This window comes from Phoca vitulina, unplaced genomic scaffold (genome assembly GCF_004348235.1).
Source record: "Phoca vitulina isolate PV1807 unplaced genomic scaffold, GSC_HSeal_1.0 scaffold26, whole genome shotgun sequence".
Classification (NCBI taxonomy): domain Eukaryota; kingdom Metazoa; phylum Chordata; class Mammalia; order Carnivora; family Phocidae; genus Phoca; species Phoca vitulina.
This window is the reverse complement of record NW_022589729.1, coordinates 6,104,552-6,127,772: the sequence shown is the minus strand read 5'-3', so window position 1 is coordinate 6,127,772 and position 23,221 is coordinate 6,104,552. Positions and strand designations below refer to the sequence as shown.

The 23,221-nt window shown below is 42.3% G+C and overlaps 1 protein-coding gene across 2 annotated transcripts in view; it reads right to left on the bottom strand.

Annotated features, from left to right (window-relative positions):
- The window catches only part of RAB3GAP2 (RAB3 GTPase activating non-catalytic protein subunit 2), a 94,946-nt gene that overhangs the window by 3,265 nt on the left and 68,460 nt on the right, over positions 1-23,221 (bottom strand). Inside the window, exons 22-31 of one of the 2 annotated variants that reach the window (XM_032422446.1) lie at positions 17,669-17,774; positions 17,261-17,421; positions 15,933-16,161; positions 11,757-11,930; positions 11,545-11,651; positions 8,786-8,852; positions 6,860-6,930; positions 4,161-4,196; positions 2,939-3,022; positions 2,444-2,662 (exon numbers count right to left, since the gene is read on the bottom strand). In XM_032422446.1, coding sequence (XP_032278337.1) covers positions 2,444-2,662; positions 2,939-3,022; positions 4,161-4,196; positions 6,860-6,930; positions 8,786-8,852; positions 11,545-11,651; positions 11,757-11,930; positions 15,933-16,161; positions 17,261-17,421; positions 17,669-17,774 — 1,254 coding nt within the window. The remainder of the gene's footprint in view (positions 1-2,443; positions 2,663-2,938; positions 3,023-4,160; positions 4,197-6,859; positions 6,931-8,785; positions 8,853-11,544; positions 11,652-11,756; positions 11,931-15,932; positions 16,162-17,260; positions 17,422-17,668; positions 17,775-23,221) is intronic. The other variant, XM_032422447.1, reaches the window with a different exon arrangement.

Sequence of the window (23,221 nt, the reverse complement as noted above, 5' to 3'; positions counted from 1 at the left end):
GATTCTACTTGAACAGTAACATTTTAGAATTTTATTAATTTAATTTTTATAACAATTATCTAGTATGTGGTAGGCAGCCTTTGAGGTCTGGCCCCGCTTCCTCCTGGTACGCATGCCTTGTGTCGTCCGTCCCCGCCCCGTTCCTTGAGAGGAGGCTGGACTCACTGCTGGCGAACAGAATTAGGCGGACGCGAGTGCCGCTTTCAAGATTAGATGACAAAAGGGCTGTAGCTTCTGCCCTGGGTGCTCCTGTTCACTCTCACTTGCCGTGAGGGAAGCCGGCTGCCATGGTGTGACCTGCCCTATTTTGGGAGTGGTGCCTATGGCGAGAACAGTCTTGCCTGCCATCATGTAAGCTTGCAGGTGGATCCCCCTGCCTCCCCCAGTGGGAGCTTGAGATGGGACTGCAACCCTGGCTGAAACCCTCACTGCAGACTCATGAGAGACTCTGAGCCAGAGGCACCTAAATAAGGGGCGACACACATTCCCAACCCACAAAATGTTGTTTTCAGCCACTAAATTTTGAGGTAATTTGTTATGCAGTAACCGATAACTAAGACCTAGCATGTACTCCGCATCCTTTTAAACACACTTATTCAACTGTCTGAAGACACCGTTTAAGAGAACAGACGTGTATCTGAAGACCCAAAGCAGAACATCAGAGAGTTGGATTTCAGAAGTTCCTTGGAAGGAAATGTAATACGGAGCAAAGAGCACCGGCCTTGGGAAGTTGGGAAGGCCCAGGCTCTCATCCCAGGCCTCCCACTTCCCGCTAGGCCATCTGGGTTTACAGACGACCCCATCGTCCTGGGCTGCTGTGTTTTGCCCCGCAGTCACCCCGGGTACCTTCTAATGGACTTTGTAGACCCAACTATCTAGGACCGTAGGTCACCTAGTGTGACTGCCAGTTAGGATAAAGCTCCTCATCCTTTAGTGCACTGCAAATTGGACATCGGGCTGAAAGTTTTTCCACAGGGGCGCCCCCATGGGTGGCTCAGTCAGTTGAGCGTCTGCCTTCGGCTCAGGTCATGATCCCAGGGTCCTGGGATCGAGCCCCGCGTCGGGCTCCCTGCTCAGTAGGGAGTCTGCTTCTCCCTCTACCCCTCCCCCCCGGCTCTCTCCCCCATCTCAAATAAATAAATCAAATCTTAAAAAAAAAAGTTTTTCCACATACTCACACATAGTCTGTTACCCCGTAGTTTCCGCCCGGTGGTCTTAGTTATTGTAAGGGCTGCCCTACACGGGGGCCTCTGGGGTGGGGCACGTGTGTGCACATCTGTAACACCATTTGGCATTTACGACGCTGCAGACACTGCTAAGCCCTGCATGTGCAGTACGTCGCTTCCCCCTCACAACAGCCATAAGGTAGGCCCTGGAACGAGCACTTCTGAATGAGGAAGCGGAGGCGAGGGCAAACGCAGGAAGACTCACTGGCCTAGTAAACGGCAGGGCGGGGTCTGACTCACTAGCCGCACCGCACTGCCCGTCTGCGTGAGTCTCAGGCGCGCTCCGCACCGCAGCACGATACGGGCTGAGACCGCCGGGCTTGTCCAGTTCTGGATGTGTTCGGTTTCACAAACTCCCTTTCTGGGGGGAGGACTGAGCTAGGCACTTCATTTTGGGTTTTCTTTAAAAAAAAAAACAAAAACTCGGGGTCTAGTGATGGAGAGGAATGGACGGATGTGATTTAAGGAAGAACCGACAAGAATGACTTATAGTCAATGTGGGGCTTGAAGGGAAGGTTCAGGAGCTTCAAGGTCCCATCTGCGCCGGCACACAGGTAAGCACCACCCTGCCGGGGCTTTAGGTCAAGGGCGGGGGGCTGAGGGGCAGAGGTGTGTTAGACAGCAGGTGTCTGAAGTCGCACAGCCCATCCGAAGAGAGACAGTTGACAGAAATACACGCTTCAGGGGCGTGCAGTTGGTTAAGGGTCCGACTCTTGATTTCGGCTCAGGTCATGATCTCAGGGTCGTGAGATCAAGCCCTGTGTCGGGCTCTCTGCTCAGAGCAGAGGCTGCTCGAGGATTCTCTCTCTCTCTCACCCCCCCACCCCTGCCCTTCCTGCTCGCGCTCATGCACTTTCTCTCAAGTAAATAAATCTTAAAAAAAAAGAAAAAAAGGAAATATACACTTCAAATTCAGGTGACAGGTCAGGCCTGGAGATACCCAGGAGGGAGAAAATGGGTCTATCCGAGAATATGCAGAACGAGAACGGCAGACAGCTGACAGGGCAAGACTCTGGAACCGGAAGAGTTATGGGAAGCCAGAATTACAGGCAGCCTGGCAGAGAACAGCGAGCAGAGAGCCCCCCGCGAGTGACCCCATACACATCCCAGAAGCAGTGAGCAATTTGGATTACAGAAGGCAATCCTGCCTATCGTCCCGCCCGCGCCTGCTAAGCCCTCGGCTCCGAGACGGCTCTCAAGGCCTCCGAGGTCCTCACCTTACTATCGAAGAGTGAGAGTGGCTTCACGGCCTTCAGAGAAAACCTCATAACGGCATAGAGGACGGAGCAGAGGACGGAATGGTGCTCCACCAGCGGGTAGTGGATGTGCTTCTGCTCCAGGGCCAGCTCCACTATGGAGGTCGGTCCTTCGACCGTGAGCCACGCGTCCTCCGTATCCAGGACAGGCGCTTGCATTTCATCCCGGCTAACGTCGGCCTACACGTTTGGAGAATTCAGAATTGGAGAAATACGAGCTTGCAAATAAATATCTTAATGCGCTTACAAGGAGGAAAGTGCAAACCCCTTTTCTCCCCAGACCCCCAAGTGACAACAAAAAATCAAATCTAATTCTTAAGAAACCACTATTTGGGGGGCTTAAGTCAAAACTTAGAAACAAATAGATGAAAAAAACCTCTTTCTAGAGTCCTTTCTTAAGTCCAATGATTTTAAAAACGCTTAATATCTTAGAGAAGGTTCAGAATGAAAATAGACCTCTTCTACCTCCATCATAGTCTGAAGAAGATCCAAGCAGGAGCCAAGGAAAGAGGTCATTGCTGTGTCACTCATGCCCACATCCTGTTTGTAAGAAGGAACACGATTAGCACCTGCACAGAACTGCTACACGTACCACCAGAAGAACCCAGCACACCTGAGCGACGGACACTACGCTGGACAGACGGGCAAGAATTTGAAAGTCGAGGCATTGGCACATTTTAATTTCTTTCTTGAGATTCAATGGATTTTAAAATTAGGCTTTAAAAAAGATGGTACCGCCATGGGCTTCATAAAAGCCGGCGTTGTTTATGTATCGTAAAGACGTGGCGTCATCAGTCGCCACGGATCATGGCGCTGCTGGTCTCGGGCGAGCTCGCTAAGGCACGCTAACCATGGTACGTGGTCAGATGCCACATGGCAGCCCGATCTGAGAAGTCGTCAGGAAACAGCCTGGTCTGGCTGCAGAGCGCCCTTCAGGGACGGAACTGAACCTTCTAAACAAAACCAGAATCCCCAAGCCTGTGAGCTAAAGACCACACTCATGCTGTGGGCAACAGGTCATTCCCATTGACTCCAAGGTGCCCCTGCATTCACCATCTTCTTTAAACCAACAACCAGGAAATCCCTCACATCCTAAGTACTTCATCCTGCGTCATTCACTGTGTGTGTGTGTGTGTGTGTGTGTGTGTGTGTTTGTGCGCTGTCCCAGCCACTCTCAAGAGCACAGCATCAGAAATCCCCCACAGTGGGGTTGTCAGGACTATGGGCCTAGCATGGCTGGATTCACGTGTCCCAGGATTTCCTAAGGTGTCTGTAATAAGAGTATTTCAAAGTTCTGAGCAAAAGTGCTAACTTTTGCTTAATCACCGGCCTCAAACAGAAGCCCAGTATCCGTGGGCTGGAATCTTATTGAAGACCATTTGTACAATGGTTATTACATAAAGTAGCTAAAATTCCCTCATGAATCTGCTTCCATGGGATACTGGGCGCTGCAGTTATAAATTTCTAGTTGGAAGGTATCTGACAATCTGGAAAGGTAAATTAAAATTGGCCACAGTTCATGCCCAGTTTCCTTAACATCGTATTGTCCTTCCACGTTTCTCATCTCCTGATAGGTCATCACAATGGTAAAAGGCCAAGCCCAGCCGTGCAGTGAATAAGGTGCTCCGTAAGGTGCAGGACGGACAGCTCCACATCTCATTAAGGGAGATTCACTCACCCTTCGGCACAGCCTGTCCTTTGGGGATTTTCCAACCTAAGAACGGGACACAAAATACTGTATTTATTTAACAATTTAAATAAAAAGGCATTACTATGGTACTATAGGAAGTAAAAAAGTAAGCAAATTAAAAAAAATAAACTCAGCTATAAATAAATGTTGGTTCTACTCATTTATTACACAGTGCAATTAACTTTGTGGTAGTGGACGTGCTTCTGCTCCAGGGCCAGCTTCTGGAAAATATATTATGAAAAATACATCACTGGGCTCACAAAATAATCCTTTTCAAAAATAATATTTTTAGGGCGCCTGGGTGGCTCAGTTGGTTAAGCGACTGCCTTCGGCTCAGGTCATGATCCTGGAGTCCCGGGATCGAGTCCCACATCGGGCTCCCTGCTCAGCAGGAAGTCTGCTTCTCCCTCTGACCCTCCTCCCTCTCATGCTCTCTGTCTCTCATTCTCTCTCTCGCAAATAAATAAAATCTTAAAAAAAAAAAAAAAAATAATATTTTTGAATTAAAAAAAAAAAACAACTCTAAAAATCTGTTCCTCACTTTGTACAAATAACTGTTGCCTTAAAGTCCAGAACCAAACTCAAGGCTATGAATAAAGAGCAGCGAAGAGTTTTGCTTGTTGATAAAGATACACAATAATGTAAAATGGTCAGAAGAAAGGAAAAACTATCTGGTGCGGACAGATGTCATATTCCTAGCTCAGAAAACAGGATGATCTTCTCGATTCATAAGTACTTGGTGAGTTCTACTGCATACTTTATACAACACGGTAATAAGCAGGAGATGCAGTTCTGCTCTTCGGGAACATGGCTGGATGGCTGGATAAGAATTCCCAGGAGGCAGGAGATCGACCAGGGCAGACGGGACTCCAGCACCAAGGACTCTCTGCCTTGCTGCCTCTCACTAAGATCACTGCAATGGCCTTCAAACAACCACACTCGGTCCATCCCAATCCCAACATGTTTCACCGTTGCCAGAATCATCTTTTAAAATGCAAATCTGAACGTATCGTTCCTCTGCTTACAACCGCCCCAGTGTCTTTAAGATAAAATCACAGCTACAGTAAGCCCTCACACTAGGGGCCAGACCCTACGCTGGGCAGTTTACACAGAGTGTTAGAAAACCCCAAATCCACAGTCCGCCCAGGAAATACTCCATGCTCTGCTTCCCGCTCCTTCCTCCGGCCTGTGCTTCCAGCACACGAAGCTCCTCGCAGCTCTGAGCCAAACATGGATTCTGCTGGAATACGTTTCCTTCTCACCCACGGCTTCCCACTGACTCACGCATCCTCCACAATTCAGCTCAGAAGCCTTCCCTTTGTCTCATTATTTACTTCCTCTTCTCAGTCCCCAAAGCACCCTATTTACCTTTTGGACTGTGAGTCCCTGGAGGGCAGGGGCTGGGACTTGCAACTCCGCAACCACAGCACTTAGCACAGTCCTTGGCACGTAAGTGATACTTATAATAAATATTTATCGAATGAATCATCAAAACTCTCTGCGTCCTCGTTCAGGACTGTTTAAATTCAAATCCACATTGTGAGGCTCAAGCGTGGCCGTCGATGTGAGAACGGTATAAAACCACAGTGACACCACCTAAAAAGCTTCGCACGCACTGCTCTTCTCCTGGGAGACGGCAGCCGGAAGGGAAGGAGAACGCGAGGCCGGCAGCAAGGCCGAAAGGAGCGAGTGGGGGAAAAACACTGAGGCGGGCCAGGAAGGTGAGCACACGGGGAAAACCAGGTTTAACTAGAAAAACGTGTTACCAGTCACAGCAAAGAAAGCATTTTCAGGGGAGCGGTGGCCCAAAGTGGGTCTGGATGGAGTGCTCATGGTTTAGGAATGTCTGTCCATGGACATCTGAAAGAACATGCTGTCATTATGGTGGTAACTCTCCTGACATCTGCTTACCTGATGCCGCTTACATTCTTGCCGGGCCTGGGAACACACTGACCAGGGCCCCCCGGGTGCCCAGCTGGGGGGCGGCGGCTAGTCCTGTGCCCACGTGCGATGTCTGTTCCTAACGCTACTTAGGCTGCTTGTCATATGTAATAATGGAATGATGTCACTTAATTAACTGATAAAATGTGAGTGAGAAGAAAAAAGGGAGTTGTTATACGAACAGCAGGTTGAGGGCTTTAAAAAGCTGTACGGAGTAGCTGACTCCGGGCTCTATTGGAGGACATGCAGAGGAAGCAACGACAAAGATGAGGGCGTAAACTTTAAAATCTAAAGATTTTGTACTCAGACTGCATCACCACTTTATAAAGAAACAGGATCTAGAAATCACACGGAAGGCATCAGCGGTGAGTTTTCTGTAGGAAAACCAAAGAAGGACGGCAGCTGACCCCATTCAAAGAAAATACCTTGGCCTACACCCAAAGATTGATGAGTTAACTGTACATTTGTACACTTTAATTAAAAATAAGGTGCAAATCCTTCCCTCAATCAAGCACAAGCCTCACTCTCTTTGCTTAAGAGGCATTTAAAGGAAAGTACTCTCGAGGATCTGGGAGGTTCTTCTTCAGGTCATCAAAATGCCAGCACTGGGCATTACATTTAACTGAGCATTAGTAAAATGTAATATCAAATAAAAAATAGTCTAACAAGGCCCACTGTAAGTAATCTTTCTAATATCAATCAATCAAGGAAAGAAAACAAGTATATGAAATTTAAAATTACCTTACCTTATCCATCAAGTATGTAGCAGCAGAAAACCTTTTCACCAAGAATGTATTCCACATCATCAGAGCGATGCCTAGATAGCAAGTATAAGTAGTAAGTAGAAGGCTTATCTGTTTTTTCTTTTATCATACTTAACAAATTACTGTCTTTCCTAAGCTTATAAAGCTATATGGGCTATTTATTTAGGTATCGTTTCTTACATCTTATATAATATTTGTAAAATTAATAAAAACCTTTATCTTCAATGATAATCAGAACTGAGCTGTGTAAGAGGATATCCAAATGGCTAAAAAGCCTAAGAAAAGATCCATATCATTAGTTATGAGAGAAATACAAATTAAAATCACAAAGAAATATCATTACACAACCAACACAAAGGCTAAATTTTTTTTTAATGACAGCACCAAGTGTCGGGGAAGATAAGGAAACAACTGGAAAGTTCATAGATTGCTGGGGGCATCAGAAAGTGATAAAACCACTTGGAAAACTGGCCATATCTACTAACGCTAACTATGTGTCTACCATATAACCCAGCAATTCTACTGCATAAAGGAACACAACGATATGTATAAGAGTGTTGAGAATAGCTTTATTCAAAACAGCCAAACGAGAGAAACAGCCCAATGTCCAAAACTGATTTTTTTTTCATATGTAACCACCAAATAAAGTGACATATAAGGAAGTAATAAAAAACAAAATACAAAAACCACCACACAAGAAATCTGGGCTATATACTTCCATATTCAATAAACCATGGCATCAAAATTTCTGAAACTGTTGTCCATTAGACAGCTTCAACACGACATTTCCCGTGCGGTCCTTCCTCTGCAGGTGGCTGCTTCTGCATCTAGGGGTGAGGGCCTCGGGCTGTGGAGAAGCCAGGAGGCTGACCCACTGTACAAACAGGTAAGTCTTAAATACTAGCCCCACAGAATTCTCTAGAGACCCTATTTTCCAAATGAGTCACTTTCAATCTTCTTTTTTCCCCCCAGGAAGAAGGTAAGATTCTAAGAGATGAATAAAATTTTCAAGTTTTCTTCACATAAAATGAGACATTTTAGAATTTCTCTAATTTGATGTCATACCACCTGCGAGAAGGTGGTACCGGTGAAGAGTAAGTACTTCCCGAAACTTCATCACACGCACGGCAGGCTGCTACCTCCCGCTATGCGGCGCAACGTCTAGTGTCACCACTTAGTAAAATAACTAAGTAGCCTCGTGCCGAGCCCCTCCATTAATTCCTCCAGGGAAACCCATCTATCTATCTAATGGAAGCCGCAGCCTGTTTACAACGTTTCCACCACACTGTCAAGGACGCACCAGCGGCCCCGTTACGGCGGCCAATGGAGAACATTCACACGAATTAAAAGAAGCACAAGACTGTTTGTACCGTATATTCTTAGGCTCGTGGCTACCTAACTTTTTCATCAGCAACTTCAGTCCTGACAAGCCTAGCCCTCTTTCCTTATCTACCTGTGACCTAAAAAGAAAATCAGTGGTTTATGTCGAATATTCTCCTTACTTCTCCCCTCACATCCCCTTCTGAAGAGCATTTTCCCAAGCAGTTAAAAGACCAGTACTTTGCATGTCACGATACACATACACATACACAGTTACGTGTTAGGAGGTAGGACCATCAGATAAAAACTTAACAGAATATGAACTTAAAGATTCCTGCCTCTTTTGAATCCACCAGTTATATTTTTATTTTTTTAAAGATTTTATTTATTTATTTGACAGAGAGAGATAGAGCAGGAATACAAGCAGGGGGAGTGGGAGAGGGAGAAGGAGGCTTCCTGCCAAGCAGGGAGCCCGATGTGGGGCTCGATCCCAGGACCCTGGGATCATGACCTGAGCTGAAGGCAGACGCTTAACGACTGAGCCACCCAGGCGCCCACCAGTTATATTTTTAACACTTATTTACTTACCATTCTGAACATGTGCATTAAGAATGTGCTTCAAGTGTTCTATTGACCTAATGAAAAAACGTGCTTCCTTACATACAGGAAGGAAAAGAGAGAGAGAGAGAGAGAAAAAAAAAAAGAGGTATCATTTAACAGATGTTTCAAACACAATGGTGACTTCTTACATAAATTTCTACATAAAGCTACCCATGAATGTGGTGATAAGAACATGGAAGTATTAGGCAAAAGAAAATTTTTCATAGGACAGTGTCAATGGTCTCTCCTAAATTCACATTATCTATATGATGATTGATACCTAGAAAAACCCCAGGTCATATATGCTGACATCTGGAATCAAAAGTCACTGTGGCTTGTGACAGGACAGCAGTGTTTTCTCTAATAAATACTTGAATTTCACACAGATGTGGGTTTACTTTGTAGCAAATATCATTCATTCATTATTCAACATTTATTGAGCAATTACTATGCATCAGGCTGTCTGAGGCGCCAGAGATACCGTAATGAACAAAGAGACCCAAATCCTTGCCCTCACTGAGGTTACATTCTAGCAAGGGAGCTGAATAAATACGGTAAGTAAATTATACAGTAGGTCAGTGATAGGTGCCAAGGAGATAAACTAAAGCAGTGAAGGGGAACATGTCTGAAATTCAACTCCTTCTAATCGAGGTAGTTGCTTACGTAACACTCATATATAGCATGTAAAACCGATGAAATCATCCAGATCTTTGTTAAATAATTTTATAGCTACAAACACTAAACATACCACCTTTGATAACACATATCAGTGTTAGCGATTTCCCACAGATAATTTCAATTGTTTTGATCCTAAGGAAGCTGTGTGTAAAATGGTGGAACTGGAGCAGGGGTCAGATGGGGCAAAGAGAATTACTTAACAAGAAAAAAAAAAGAAATATGGCCACTTATTTGAAATATTAACAATTTAAATAGACAATGATAACACCAGTCAAAATGGCAGGCACTATGCATGCATTTTCTCTAGAAACTGCTACAACCCTTCAAGATAGCTACAGTCCTCATTTACTTTTTTTTTTTTTTTTTTTAAGATTTTTATTTATTTAACAGAGAGAGAGAGCACAAGTAGGCAGAGCGGCAGACAGAGGGAGAGGGAGAAGCAGGCTCTCCGCCGAGCAGGGAGCCCGATGCGGGGCTCGATTCCAGTACCCTGGGATCATGACCTGAGCCGAAGGCAGCCGCTTAACCGACTGAGCCACCCAGGCACCCCCCTCATTTACTTTTAGTAGAAAAATCAAGAACAAAGGGTTCAGAAATGTTCCCAGAGGTCATACAGCTGGTGAGCAGAGGCAATGAGGCTTGTCCTCAGCTCTGTGTCTGCAAGCTGCCTTCAGTTTATAATGAATGATGTAAAACAGTTTTCTTCTTACATATCACTGTGTTAGACCTGAATCTGGAATTAATCTATTCAGATTTTAGAAACTATTATGTCCTTATTATAGTCCTAACATTCTTTTTTCATGTAGGAAAAATCTTCATTTAAGTAGAGAGCCCAAACACAATTATCATGCAGGCCACTGAAGAGGGTGACTCGAGGGCCATCAGGAGGGTCCCCTGGGCTAAAATCACTTTTTGGTCAAGATTTAATTGATCAAAGCCCATTCCTTTGTTTAAAGCACTTTTAAAAAAAATCTTTTCCTTTAATATGTAAGTGATTACATATTAAAGACAACATTTTTTGGGGGGAGGCAGAGTATCATTAATTAATGTATTAGTGTGAATTGGTACATCAGTGAGATTTTTTTCTTCAAAAGTGCAACCTGACATAAGGACAATAAAGTAGTTTGCTTTGAGAGGGATAATTTACCAGAGCACTGACTAGGGAGACCTAAGTGAAGGACTTACTGGCAAAGAGGAATATCCATCCTATATTTTTACATCTTACTTAATCCTGGCATCAATCCTGAAGGATTGGCACCTTCATTAAAAAAAAAAAAAAAAAAAGGGTAGAGGAAGGAACAGTTTCTGAGATTCAGTGACCGGCCCAAACCCAGACACTTGTCAGAAATTCAGCTAGGACCCAAATTCAGGTCTCCTGCCCCCCAGCTTGGGGCCTTCTTCCTATTCTGCTTCCAGACTATGACTGTCCTGGGAGAGAAAGTGGCAGAAAATGATGCCCCAGCAGAGAGCTGAAAAGGCATAGGCTAACCCTGGACTAGAGTCAGCCTTGTACACAGCATGGCTTTCTTGATTTTTCTGAGACAAACATAAGAGAAGTGATGAACAAACACAGGGATATCTAAACAAGCAGACACAGGTTAACATCAGGATCTTCACCCTGGCTTTTATCGTGATAACTACGATATTAAAAAGTTTCTATTAAGTGGGTGCCGTCTCATGTAGGAATTCAAAAGGAAATAAAAAATATACTTATCACAACCTAACTAGGATGGGGCAAAACACACTGGCTTTAAAAACAAAGAAACCTAGGCTTAAATCCTGGCCCAGACCCTGACTTAGCAGTGTGCCCTGGGGCATGGAACTGAACTTCTCTGAGCCTAGTTTTCCCTTCTCCAGAGTGGGGTAGTGACAATGTCCACACCTCACAGGTTCTCTGTGAGGACTGAGAGAGATTGCATGAAAAAGGCCTAGCACAGCTCCTCGTACAGAGGCATCCCAAAGGGGAAAAGTCCAGTGTTTACAGTAAGTTACTGAATTAAACAGTCCCACATATATACAACATGAGCACAACAACAGAATTAACAGGAAAGAAGGAGCGAGAATCTTACCTCTGGATCTTTATTCCACTGCACAACATACTCCCAACAGCAATGTGCGTGCAGCACGTCTAGCTCAAGGCTACACGGAAACTGCTTATAGGCTAAATGCAGCAAGTCTGAAAGCCACAGGAGAGTGACAGATTTATTATTCTTTCCCTAACAAAGACGCAGCCACATTCCCTCCACTCTGGACTGTATATTTCTCCGTATTTATGGATTACCTGGTATGGCTCCTAGGTTCATGTCCACCTCTGACACTTCAAGTAAATCTCTGTTAATACCTTCTTTGGGTTCATCTGGGTTTTCTGCATCTCCTTCCTTAATAGCCAGTTTTAATACTTCAGGGCTGAAGTCCTGTTTAAATACCCACTTGGCTACACTGTCTGCAATGCCACCTACAGTGTGGAGGTAAGAAAATGAAAATTTACAGTGCTCACCAAAAACAGCAAGGACAAGTGGGATATCTGGTATCTAAGGACAGCTCTATATGCCCATGTTAGATACATATAAATGCATGTACCTATTTGTATACCACACAGCTTCCATGTCCACAAATTCAAAATATACTTTATCAGACACAGATGAAGGGGTGAATACATCTTTAAAACACTTTCATTCATTCATTCATTCCTTCATTTATTTAAGATTTTATTTATTTATTTGACGGAGACAGACACAGCGAGAGAGGGAACCCAAGCAGGGGGAGTGGGAGAGGGAGAAGCAGGCTTCCCGCTGAGCAGGGAGCCCGATGCGGGGCTCGATCCCAGGACCCCGGGATCATGACCTGAGCTGAAGGCAGACGCTGAACGACTGAGCCACCCAGGCGCCCCCATTTATTTTTTTTAAAAGATTTTATTTATCTGAGAGAGACAGAGGGAGTGAAAGAGAGCACAAGCACGGAGAAGGGCAGAGGGAGAAGCAGACTTCCCATGGAGCAGGGAGCCCGACACAGGGCTCAATCCCAGGACCCTGGGATCATAACCTGAGCCGAAGGCAGACACTTAACAGACTGAACCACCCAGGCGCTCCTAAAGCATTTTCATTTACATATAACTGAAACAGACTGATTAGTATGATACCTATCGAGGCTTCTTAGGGCAACATATTACTTTTAATAGTCAACTAACTTGCCGACATGGAATATTTATGGGCAAAATTTAGCCACATCTAAGAAACATGATGCTATGCCATGTTTCAGTCATCGACACAGGCCAAAAAATTCTAAATGCAAACTGAAAAACACTCAAGACAAAGAGTCCTGTTTATTACCTAAAACAAATTACACATTCTTCTATAATTTATCAACACCTTTTCTTTCTTCCTATTTTGATTCAAATATAAACCTTTCCACAAAAAAGAATGCTTCACAGTAAAATCACCATTATCAGGGATAGTAAACGGCAGCAGTGTGCTGGGTATTCCAATTTCTTATGTTTGACTTCCAAATCATTTGGTAATTTCCATTCCAGAATCAAGCCCTGGCTTATATTGCTTAGGTTAGTATCACAGTGATGGTCCTACCCTATCAGCAGGTGGCAGCAAGGAGTGTAGAGTTTATAATTTAAAAATTTTCACAAGTCTTTTTTTTTTAAAACATAATTTATTTAAACTTAAAAAAAAAAGTTTCCATTTGCATGGAGTATCTTTTCCCATCCCTTCTCTTTCAGTCTCTGTGTGTCCATCCATCTAAAGTGAGTCTCTAGGCAGCATATATATGGGTCTTGGTTTTTTTCACCCATTCAGTCACCTTCTGTCTTTTGATTAGAGAATTTAGCACACTTATAATTAAAGTAATTACTAGTAGGTGTTGCTCATTGCCATGTTATTCTCTGGCTGCTTTAATCATTCCTCTGTTCCTTTATTCTTCTCTTGCTCTCTTCCTCTGTGGTTTGATAACTTTCTTTGGTGGTATGCTTATAGTCCTTTATCTTTTGTGTATTTACAACAGGTTTTTGCTTTGTGGTTACCATGAGCTTAGAACTAACAACTTATATCTGCAACCGTCTGATTGGGTGAGTTCTACTGCCCTGCCTTTGGGTTCACCAGTCCTTTCTTTTGCTTCACCTAGTCTGCGGCTGAAACCCTCTAGCATATACTGAGTTCAGTTACTGTATTCTTCAAGCTCTATGATGTCTACTTATTTTCCATCTCCTTGAAGTTATCACTACGTTCATCCATTCTTCTCCCCAGTTTGGTGAGCATTTTTCGGACTATAATTTTGGACTTTTTATCAGGAAAATGACTTATATCCATTTGGTTAAGGGTTTTTTTTTTTTTTTCCCCTGAAGTTTTATCTTGTTCTTGGACTTGGAACATATTTCTCTATTTCTTCCTTTTGCTTGACTCTTCCAGTCTTCAAGGAGTGGCCTTGTGCAGGAGATGAAACTTGTCATTTATCCAAGCAGCCCAGTAGATTTTTAAAAGCTCCCAGTAGCTGAGGATGTGCCAAGACCAGCCAGTGTCCTGTAAGTGAGGATCTTCACACACCTACATTCAGGCTGACTGAAAGCCAGAACCTCAGGTATCAGCTTTCTTCTATTTTAAGATTTATTTATTTATATGAGAAAGAGAGAGCGCATACAACACAAGTGAGAAGGGCAAAGGGAGAGAGAATCTCAAGCAGACTCCATGCTGAGCACAGAGCCCAGGGTAGGGCTCAATCTCACGACCTGAGCCGAAACCAAGGGTTGGACGCTGAACCAAATGCACCACCAAGGTAACTTGTCAGACATCAGCTTTTAAAAGCATGGGACCACAAGCATAAGCTCCACTGGCCACCAGAGCCAGGGGATCTGGAGATGTCCCCTGGGTGGCAGTCACAAAAACCAGAGCTCCAAACAAGTGTATAAGCTCTTTCTGGGTTATACTGGCAAACTGGGACAAGGCAGAAGGCAAGCGCTAGGGCGCCTGGGTGGCTCAGTCGTTAAGCGTCTGCCTTCAGCTCAGGTCATGATCCCAGGGTCCTGGGATCGAGCCCCACATCAGGCTCCCTGCTCAGCGGGAAGCCTGCTTCTCCCTCTCCCACTCCCCCGCTTGTGTTCCCTCTCTCGCTGTGTCTCTCTGTCAAATAAATAAATAAAATCTTTAAAAAAAAAAAAAAAAAAAGAAGGCAAGCGCCAAGATGGCATCCGCAGCCTATGTTCCTTGAGAGCAGCTCCGGAGGCCACTACATGTGTGCCAAACCTAAAGCCTGCCTCTCAGGCTGAAGCTTACAGTCTTATAAAGAAGAAGACACGTTAACTAAATAAAAATCTATAAATACATGGGTATTTAGAAATCCAGGAATACAGACAGTCATTATCAAATGCCTGACAGAGCTGCTGGTAAAAGGAAAGTACACCAAGACAACGAAAAATTTACAATGCTTATGGTCCTGCAGGACATAAGCACAAGAACCCAATGGTTCCAGGACAGCAGGAAGTGATAAATCACAGAAGAGGTATAAAGTTCTGTGGAAGTTAGGAGGAAGAAGAAAAAATTTGCAGCTAGTGGATCATGAGCAGTTTCTTAGAGGACGTAGTGTTTGAGCTGGGCCTCGAAAAAGGAGTAAGTACAATTTAGAATCCAGAATGGGACAGGCGGGGAAAGGGAAGGGGACAGGCTCAGACCTAGAGATGGGAATCACACAGATGCTTCATTTGAACCACAATCAAGCAACAAGCAAGAAATGGAAAAATCGGTTAGATTCAAAGCCAAAAGTTCTTAGAGAACCAGTTTCTATTTGTTCCAGAAGTTCTTGAATTTCTTAAGTCTCAGAATCTCCTTAAACTCTTAAAAATTACTGACGATCTCAAAGAACTTTAGCTTATGGATTATATTTATTCATATTTATGATCTCAGAAGTTAAAATTGAGAAAATTTTAAAATATTCTTAATTCATTTTTAAATACAAATAATAAACCTATTACATGTTAATAACATTTTATGAAAATATATTTCCCAAAGCAAGAAAAGACGTTTCGTGAGATGAGTAACACTACAACCTTTGCAGATCTCTTCAACTGTCTAGCTTATATCTGGATTCTCCAATCAGCTTCTGCATTCCATCTACTGGGATCTGCTGTGCTGGCTGAAGTAAGGGAGGCAAAGCCAGCCTCCCACAGACATGAAGTCGGAAAAGGGAGGGCTCTTGAGGTCCTCTGAGCACTCTCTGAGAACCACGGCTAATTCTCTAAGGCAGGGGGACGTAGTGCAGATTCCTGAGCAGGGAATTGACAGAAGCAGACTTTGAGAAGATTAATTGAGAAGAAATACGCGTTGGGTTATTTTTAATTTTTAAAATCTAAATGTATTTCTCTTTCCCCATCCTTCCGATCACTTCTATAAAAACCACCAGAAACGCCCACACCATAAACATGTAGATCTATATGTGCAATGCTCAAATAACTCCAGCTTACCTTTTCCTCCTTCCAATAACTTTTTGACAGAAAGCCTCGGGAGTGGCTCAGCCTGCAGCGACGACACTTTGGAGGTTGACGAGTTTGCTTTGCTGTGAAGTAAAGTCTGAAGTATGAGACAGTCCTCCAGTTGTTTCAGTAGAAGCTTCCAGTATTCAGTGTCCAGAGAAAGGGCCTCCCAGGAATCAGTGAGGGCCTCAGAATCAGCACCCAAAACTGTTTGGGAAAACTAACAGAAAATGCACTGGTGATACTCTGGCAAAGGCTGTGGATCAACAGTCACTTGAATGAGCTTTTAACTTGAGAGCTGAGGGACCGTCAGGTAACGTCACGAAGCAACACACAGACGCCGGTTCACAAATATTACTGCTTGGCTGGATGGAACATGAGTGACAGGAGAAGACTGGATTCGGGGGCAACAGTGACAGAGCCTGGACATTTACAGAAAGACCTGCGGCAAGGCCCCTGATTCATGCGATGCGCACTAACAAGTCTGCAGGACCATCTCTGACAAGGGCCACGGTCTTTTCTGTCAGTACCAGGGTAGTGCTCGCTCTTCAGAAGGCACTCGCCAACATACAAAATGTGTCTCAAATTCCTTCTCTCTCCATTTTCATAAACATCTTAAGCCAGTAATATTAAGTTTAGCATATAAACTATGAGACTGACAGTGTTAAGTGAATCTCTACAGGGCTATTGAAGTGACTCATCCAATTAAATCCATGTCCCCCTAGAAAAAATTTGATCTACCATGAGATACAAGAGATGTTTGTTTTGTTTTTTTAAAAAATAAGTTTGAGTCTTTATAAGACATGAGGAAAAATCACAAAGCAAAAGGTCAATAGGAAACTTTTATTCAAGTCCTTCAACACTCTATGCCCAAAACAACTTTTGTTTATAAAGGGGGGAGGGTTATAAATACCACTGTAGAACTCAAGAGCTACAACAAACCTCAGAAATAATGCAGTCTAACCCTGACCTCCTTTAGACGAAGAACCTGAAGTAGGAGACTCATGTTTAAGGGACTTACCACAAATCCCCAGCTACTGGCAGAGAGCCAGGTCTCTGCCCTCTAACTGCAGTATTTTTCCCCTCGAGGTGGAAAGTACGAGGTGACGGCCAAGTTCAAGTATGCATGTCATCTGAATAAACCAGTGAAGGGCAGCACCCCTCACTCCCACAAAGACAGATGAGAACCTGCTGGACACACATTTCAAACTCTACATGTTCCATAACACCGAAGACACTGCAGCCCCAGACGAGGACAAGCAGGCTGGACAGCTAGAGATCCAGCCTACCCAAGGACAGGTGCACCCCCGCCCACTTACTTTTTTCTCGGTCATGCTGTTCGAGATCTGTGCGGCAACGGAATGCCCAACGTGTGCAGACAGCAGAGCAGCTCCGTTGTTCTCAGACTGAACACAAGCCATGCGCATCTGCTGCCACCAGGGAGACACAGGCTGGGAGTCCCAGGTCTCATCGACGGCCACTGCGGGCAGAAAGAGAAAGTCAGAAACTGAGCTCGTCGGTTCTCTCGGTTCAACCTTTAACATTAAACATAATGTTGAAACTAAATTCCCCAGTATGTATTTGTAAATTTCTGAATTAGAAGATGAACCCACGGGGCACCTGGGTGGCTCAGTCAGTTAAGCGCCTGCTTTCAGCTCAGGTCATTTCCAAGAGCAGTGGTCCACATCTCAAGGGCCATGGAACTGCAACAGCCACCAGCCTTTTACCTTTCATCTTGCTCAGAAGGGACAGCATCGTATGAAGACAGCACACAGACTGTGGTTTATCCAAAATATCTTTCTCCTTAGACAGCCAAACACTCAGGAGCAGAGACTGAAATCAAATTTAAATAATTTTCAGTAATAAAAAAACAAACAAAATGCTGCAGTTTTCAAGGAAGCACACATGTGTATATGAGGGATGCAGTCCTTCAGGGTGAGAAATAAGGGGCTGCTCATTACATCACGTAACATGAGAGGCAGAACAAGGTACCCTGTCTACTTAAGAGATTCTTTACCATCTGTTAGATATGGAACTTCCACCGTTTCCATCTCTTCTTTGGGTTAAGCATTGCCTTCCAGGTTGAACCTTGATTAGGGGGCATATTAACAGAAAGGTTACTACCAAGTTAGCATAGGTTGTTGAGTAGATTGGTGGGAAGCCACTCAGCTGACGGGAGGAAAGGGAGGATCTGGAGCTGTGGACCTTACTCCACACTGGCCACAAGGTACTGTGGACTTGGAAGTGGTGAACAGATAAGTAAAACTATCAGATTCTAGTTTTTAAATCACTAATAAGACATGAGAAACAGACTTTATAAGCAAAAACACCTAAATCAATGTAAGTGACTTTTAAGATGCCCATGAACCAGCCTATCTACTTAAAACTGAAATATTTTAAGATGTACAAAATTTGCACATAGATAATTCTGGGATAATGAGAAGTTCAGTAGCATGGCACCGCACCTGTAACTACTAGTGATTGTGAAAGGCCTGGCTGCTTTAGTTCTGCAGGACCTTCGTGTAAAAAAACAAAAACAAAAACAAAAAAAGGTTGAGAATAAAAGGTTGATTACCAGTTTAAATATCTTAGTACAAATACTTTTCAAAAATGAAGAAGAGTAGGAAGTTGAAGTCGTGTGTGAAGGAAATGAACTTGGGAGAATGACCGAAGGACCAGGAGATGTTAGTACTCGCCAGGCATCACCCCGTCCAATCCCAACAACCTTGCGGCAGGAACGGTCTCCCAGATTTTACAAATGATGAAAAGGAAAAGGAACTTACCCGGCACAATATAGCTAATGAGTCAGGACTGAAGTCTGAACCAAGATCTGCCTGATTCTAACACACGTTTTTTCTCTTTAAAAAACTGTACATGTGTATAGACATGTACATGTACACATAATTTGCACAAATAAAAAATAAACACACACTTTCAAAAGGAGTCTATTTCTCCCTTTTCTGTTCAAACCTCTTAGCTCTCTCCCTACGTCAGCCTCCTTTCTACCTCATCTTATCCAGAAACCTATTTTTTTCTTTAAAGATTTTATTTATTTATTTGACAGAGACACAGCGAGAAAGGGAACACAAGCAGATGGAGAGGGAGAGGCAGAGGGAGAAGCAGGCTTCCCGCTGAGCAGGGAGCCCGATGCGGGGCTTGATCCCAGGACCCTGGGATCATGACCTGAGCCGAGGGCAGACGCTCAACGACTGAGCCACCCAGGTGTCCCAAGAAACCTTTTTTTTTTTTTTTACAGCCAAAAATGTGCTCTCATATTTGCCTGCATATCCGTAAGACAAAGACAATGCTAACAACAATACAGCCTAATGGTTGCAGAGAGCTGACTATGCCCAAGCCACTGGCAGCTTTCTAAGTATATACAGAGAGCATTAGGGAGCGGGCATGGGGGAGAGGTGGTCACCGCTTTATAAAACTGGGGTCATATTACATGACATGCATTCCACCTGCCACACAACATCCCGTGTGGTCCACAAACTTCTGACTGACTTTATCCATTTATCAAGGTTATTCCCTCTCTTCTAGACCTCATCACCTCACACAACACGGCTACTTATAACCACTAGGCAGGCTAAAATAAACGAGCTGCCCGTACAGGCAACAAAGGCACTCCAAAATCAACTGGAAATGACCCTGTCTCAGTGTTGTGGGCACACAAAGCAAATCAAAAGGAAATGAGGCGGGATGGGAGAACTTATCTTCTGGGGTCACTCTGATTAATTTTAGGCCAAAATATATGAGCAGGGTGTTTTAAGAGCACAGCAGGTTTCTAAGGCACCTATGGGTTTAGTGTCTTTCAAAGCTTGATTCATCTCTTCACCAGCAACAAAGTTTCAAAATGCTCAAAAAGATGGACAACCCAAAAGGTTAGATAAATTAAATGCCATGACCTGACTCCCTCCTCATACTATAAACTCTTCTATTTTTCTCTCCAACTAACCACTCCCCCTATCTACCACCACCTTTCTTTAGCAAATTCTAAAACAAAAAACCCTGTTCTATTTAACTCTCCTTCCATCTCTCTCTAGGTCAACCCTGTCTCTAACTCTCATGCACCAATGTAATCTTTGCTTATAACTTAGTGGGCGCTCCTCTTGTTTATTAACTTTAAAAAGTCAATCAGTCATGCTTTAGTTAGCATGTAAAAAGTTGGTATGAAACAGAGGCTGCTGTGGGAGCTATCAGAACACAATGACACAATTTTAGAATCACTTATAAACAACAGATTTTTTTAAGCTTCAGGAAAAATTAAGGTAAAAGGAGAAAAATAATCAAAGAGGAGAATACAGAGATAAGAGACCACATAAAAACATACACATAGACACACATTACAGAAAAAGAGAGTATATAGAAGGTAACGATCTCTATAACTCGTAAATACAAAATATCCTTTCAATACATCACAGCAAAGAATGTCACATTATATTATTCATAATGTGGATATTCATATTATAAATGTATACTATGTTATTTCACATATAAATGTCACATATTGACATATTACCAGATGATATCTGAGTATTAGATTTTTATTAAGAGAAAACTTGAGAGGAAATTTAGTTAATTCCTCTTTTCTACGTCAAGCAGTATCTAAGACTTGGTAAAAACCTAAGAACGTACCTAAGAATGACGTAGAAAATCCCACTGGTTCTTGGTAGATGCTTCTAATGCCTAATGAACTTTACTTTTTGCTAAGTATCCTCCCCCTGTAATATTAACATCCCAGATGTTTTAATCCTTCCCTCAGCAGAAATGCTGGCAGATAGAACATGAAGAAGCCATCTGTTAGCCCTGTCTCTACTTAAACTTATTTTGTCAGTTTTTTGAATGAGCCTTATTTTCTAGTCTTTCCTGAAAACTAGGTCTGTTTTAGTATACAGAATTAAAACTTGATAAAATTCCAGTGAGGGTAGTTATAGTTTTAAACATTAAATTATAGTTTTAAACATTTAAACATTTAAAAAACTATCAGGCTGTTGTCCGTGAATTACGCTAATATAGTATATGATACTGACTAAATCAAATGTTAAGTTTTATAGAAAAATCGGTGGGCATAGTACATCTAGAAGTATTTCCAAATTTAACAATACACACAACCTAAAAAGAATACACACACACACACACACAACCTAGATTATAAGTTCTTCACGAACATAATTCCAATAAAACTACCATTTAAAATAGTTCAGAAAAAATAACAGGAAGAGTTAGCATTTCAAATGTCCTTGTAAACACTAATAATATATTTTGCTGAAAGACCTAACACCTTTTATTCATGACTTTTATATGTCTAACTTCTAAAAGTCTATCACTTTTAATGTAATACACTACTATCTGAGCACTGTGAATTGTGTAAGACTGATGAATCACAGACCTGTTCCCCTGAAACAATACACTATATGTTAATAAAAAAAAAAAAATAGACATTCTCTTTAAAAAAAAACTATTTGAAATTTAGTAACTTAGAAAAATGCCATTGGTTAATATTTTGGCACCGGCACTAACTGCTTTGGGAATGAGCAAGCTGTAAGCAAGATGCACACTTACTACATGGGTACACAAAACCCCTGCACTTGATCTTCCCAAGGCCAGGCGGCTTACTCATGGCCTGAATGTGCCAGCTGCCATTTCCTCTGATCAGTGTGACCACAGTGACCAAGCAGGCTTTTTAAAAAGCTTGTCGTATTGTACATTCAATGTCTTACTTTAATTCCAGGACTTTGTTTTTGTTTTTCTGGTTTTTTTTTTTTTTTTTTGAAGAAGTTTCCCCTCCCCTTCCCATTCGTAACTACTATTTACATGCTTTCAGTGAAAATGCCTTATTTCTCTGTACTCCACGGCAGGATTTTAAAAACTTACACGACTGCTTTTAAAAGCATTCAGCTACTGATAGAATACTTCAAAAACCTAACCATAAAATATTCATCTGGAGAAGCGACCAATCATTTGGAATACGTGAAATAGTCTTTCAGAGTTAGATGATTTTTAAAAAGAATTTAAAATTATAATCCATTTTATAAATTCTATAGCACAATAAATACACTTACAGATCCCAGCATTATGGATTTAAAATCGTGAAATTTCCTATATATCACTTTATTACATTATAACATATACATATTTACAATAAAGTTCACTAATTTTAAGTTGGGTGGCCAACACCATAAACATCATCCCCCAAAGTTCCCTTGTGCTTGCTGTAGTCAATCTCCAACCCCCACCGTCATCTTCTAGCAAACTCCCATCTGCTCTGTCACTGTATTTTTGCTTATTCTAGTATTTCATATAATTAAAATCATACAGGAGGTAGTCTTATTTCTGGATCTTTTCACTTAGTGTAATGCTTCTGAGATTCATTCATTTATTTATTACACAATTATTTTGTGTATCAGTAGTTCATTCCACTGTATGGATATACCATAACTTAACCACTTATCAGTTGATGGATATTTGGGTTGTCTGCATTTTGGGCTATTATGATTAAAGCTGTTAACATTTTATTCCAAATCTATGTGAACATATGTTTTCATTCCTCCTAGAAAAACACCTAGGAATGAGATTGCTGGATTTTATTGTACATCTCTGTTCAACATCATAATAAACTTTTAAACTATTTTCCAAAGTTGTTGTATTAGTTGGCATTTCCATTAGCTGTGTTGGGAGTTCTGATTGTCCCACATCTTCATCAACACTTGGTGCATCAGGAGTCTTAATTTCAGTCATCCTCTTGAGAAAGAGTCTACTGTGGCTTTATTTCGCATTTCCCTAACAGTGAATGATGCTGACCACCTTTCAGGTGACATTTGCCATTTGTAAGTATATTTTTTGGTAATGTGATGGTTCAAATCTTTCGCTTTCCTTATTGTATTGTTTGTCTTATTACTGAGTCATATAAATTCTTTCTTAATGTGGATTCATTTATCAAATGTAAATTTTGAAAGAGAGGTTTGCCTCTCAGTTTCTTAACAGTTCTAAAACACAGAAGTTTTGAATTTTGATGAAGTATAATTGATCAATATTTTTCTTTTATGTTCATGCTTTCTGTGCCCTATAAAATCTTTCCCCGCATCAAGCTTTCTCCTGTGTTTTCTTCTGTAAGTTCTGTAGTTTTAGCTCTTATATTTATGTTCCACTTTGAGTTAATTTTTATATATGGCTTGAGGAAAGATTTGAGGTTCATTTTTCCCAATGTTTCTTGAACCCCAGATTTAATGCATTTTATTGATACTGATTAAACATAATGTAAAAATAAGAAGTATCTT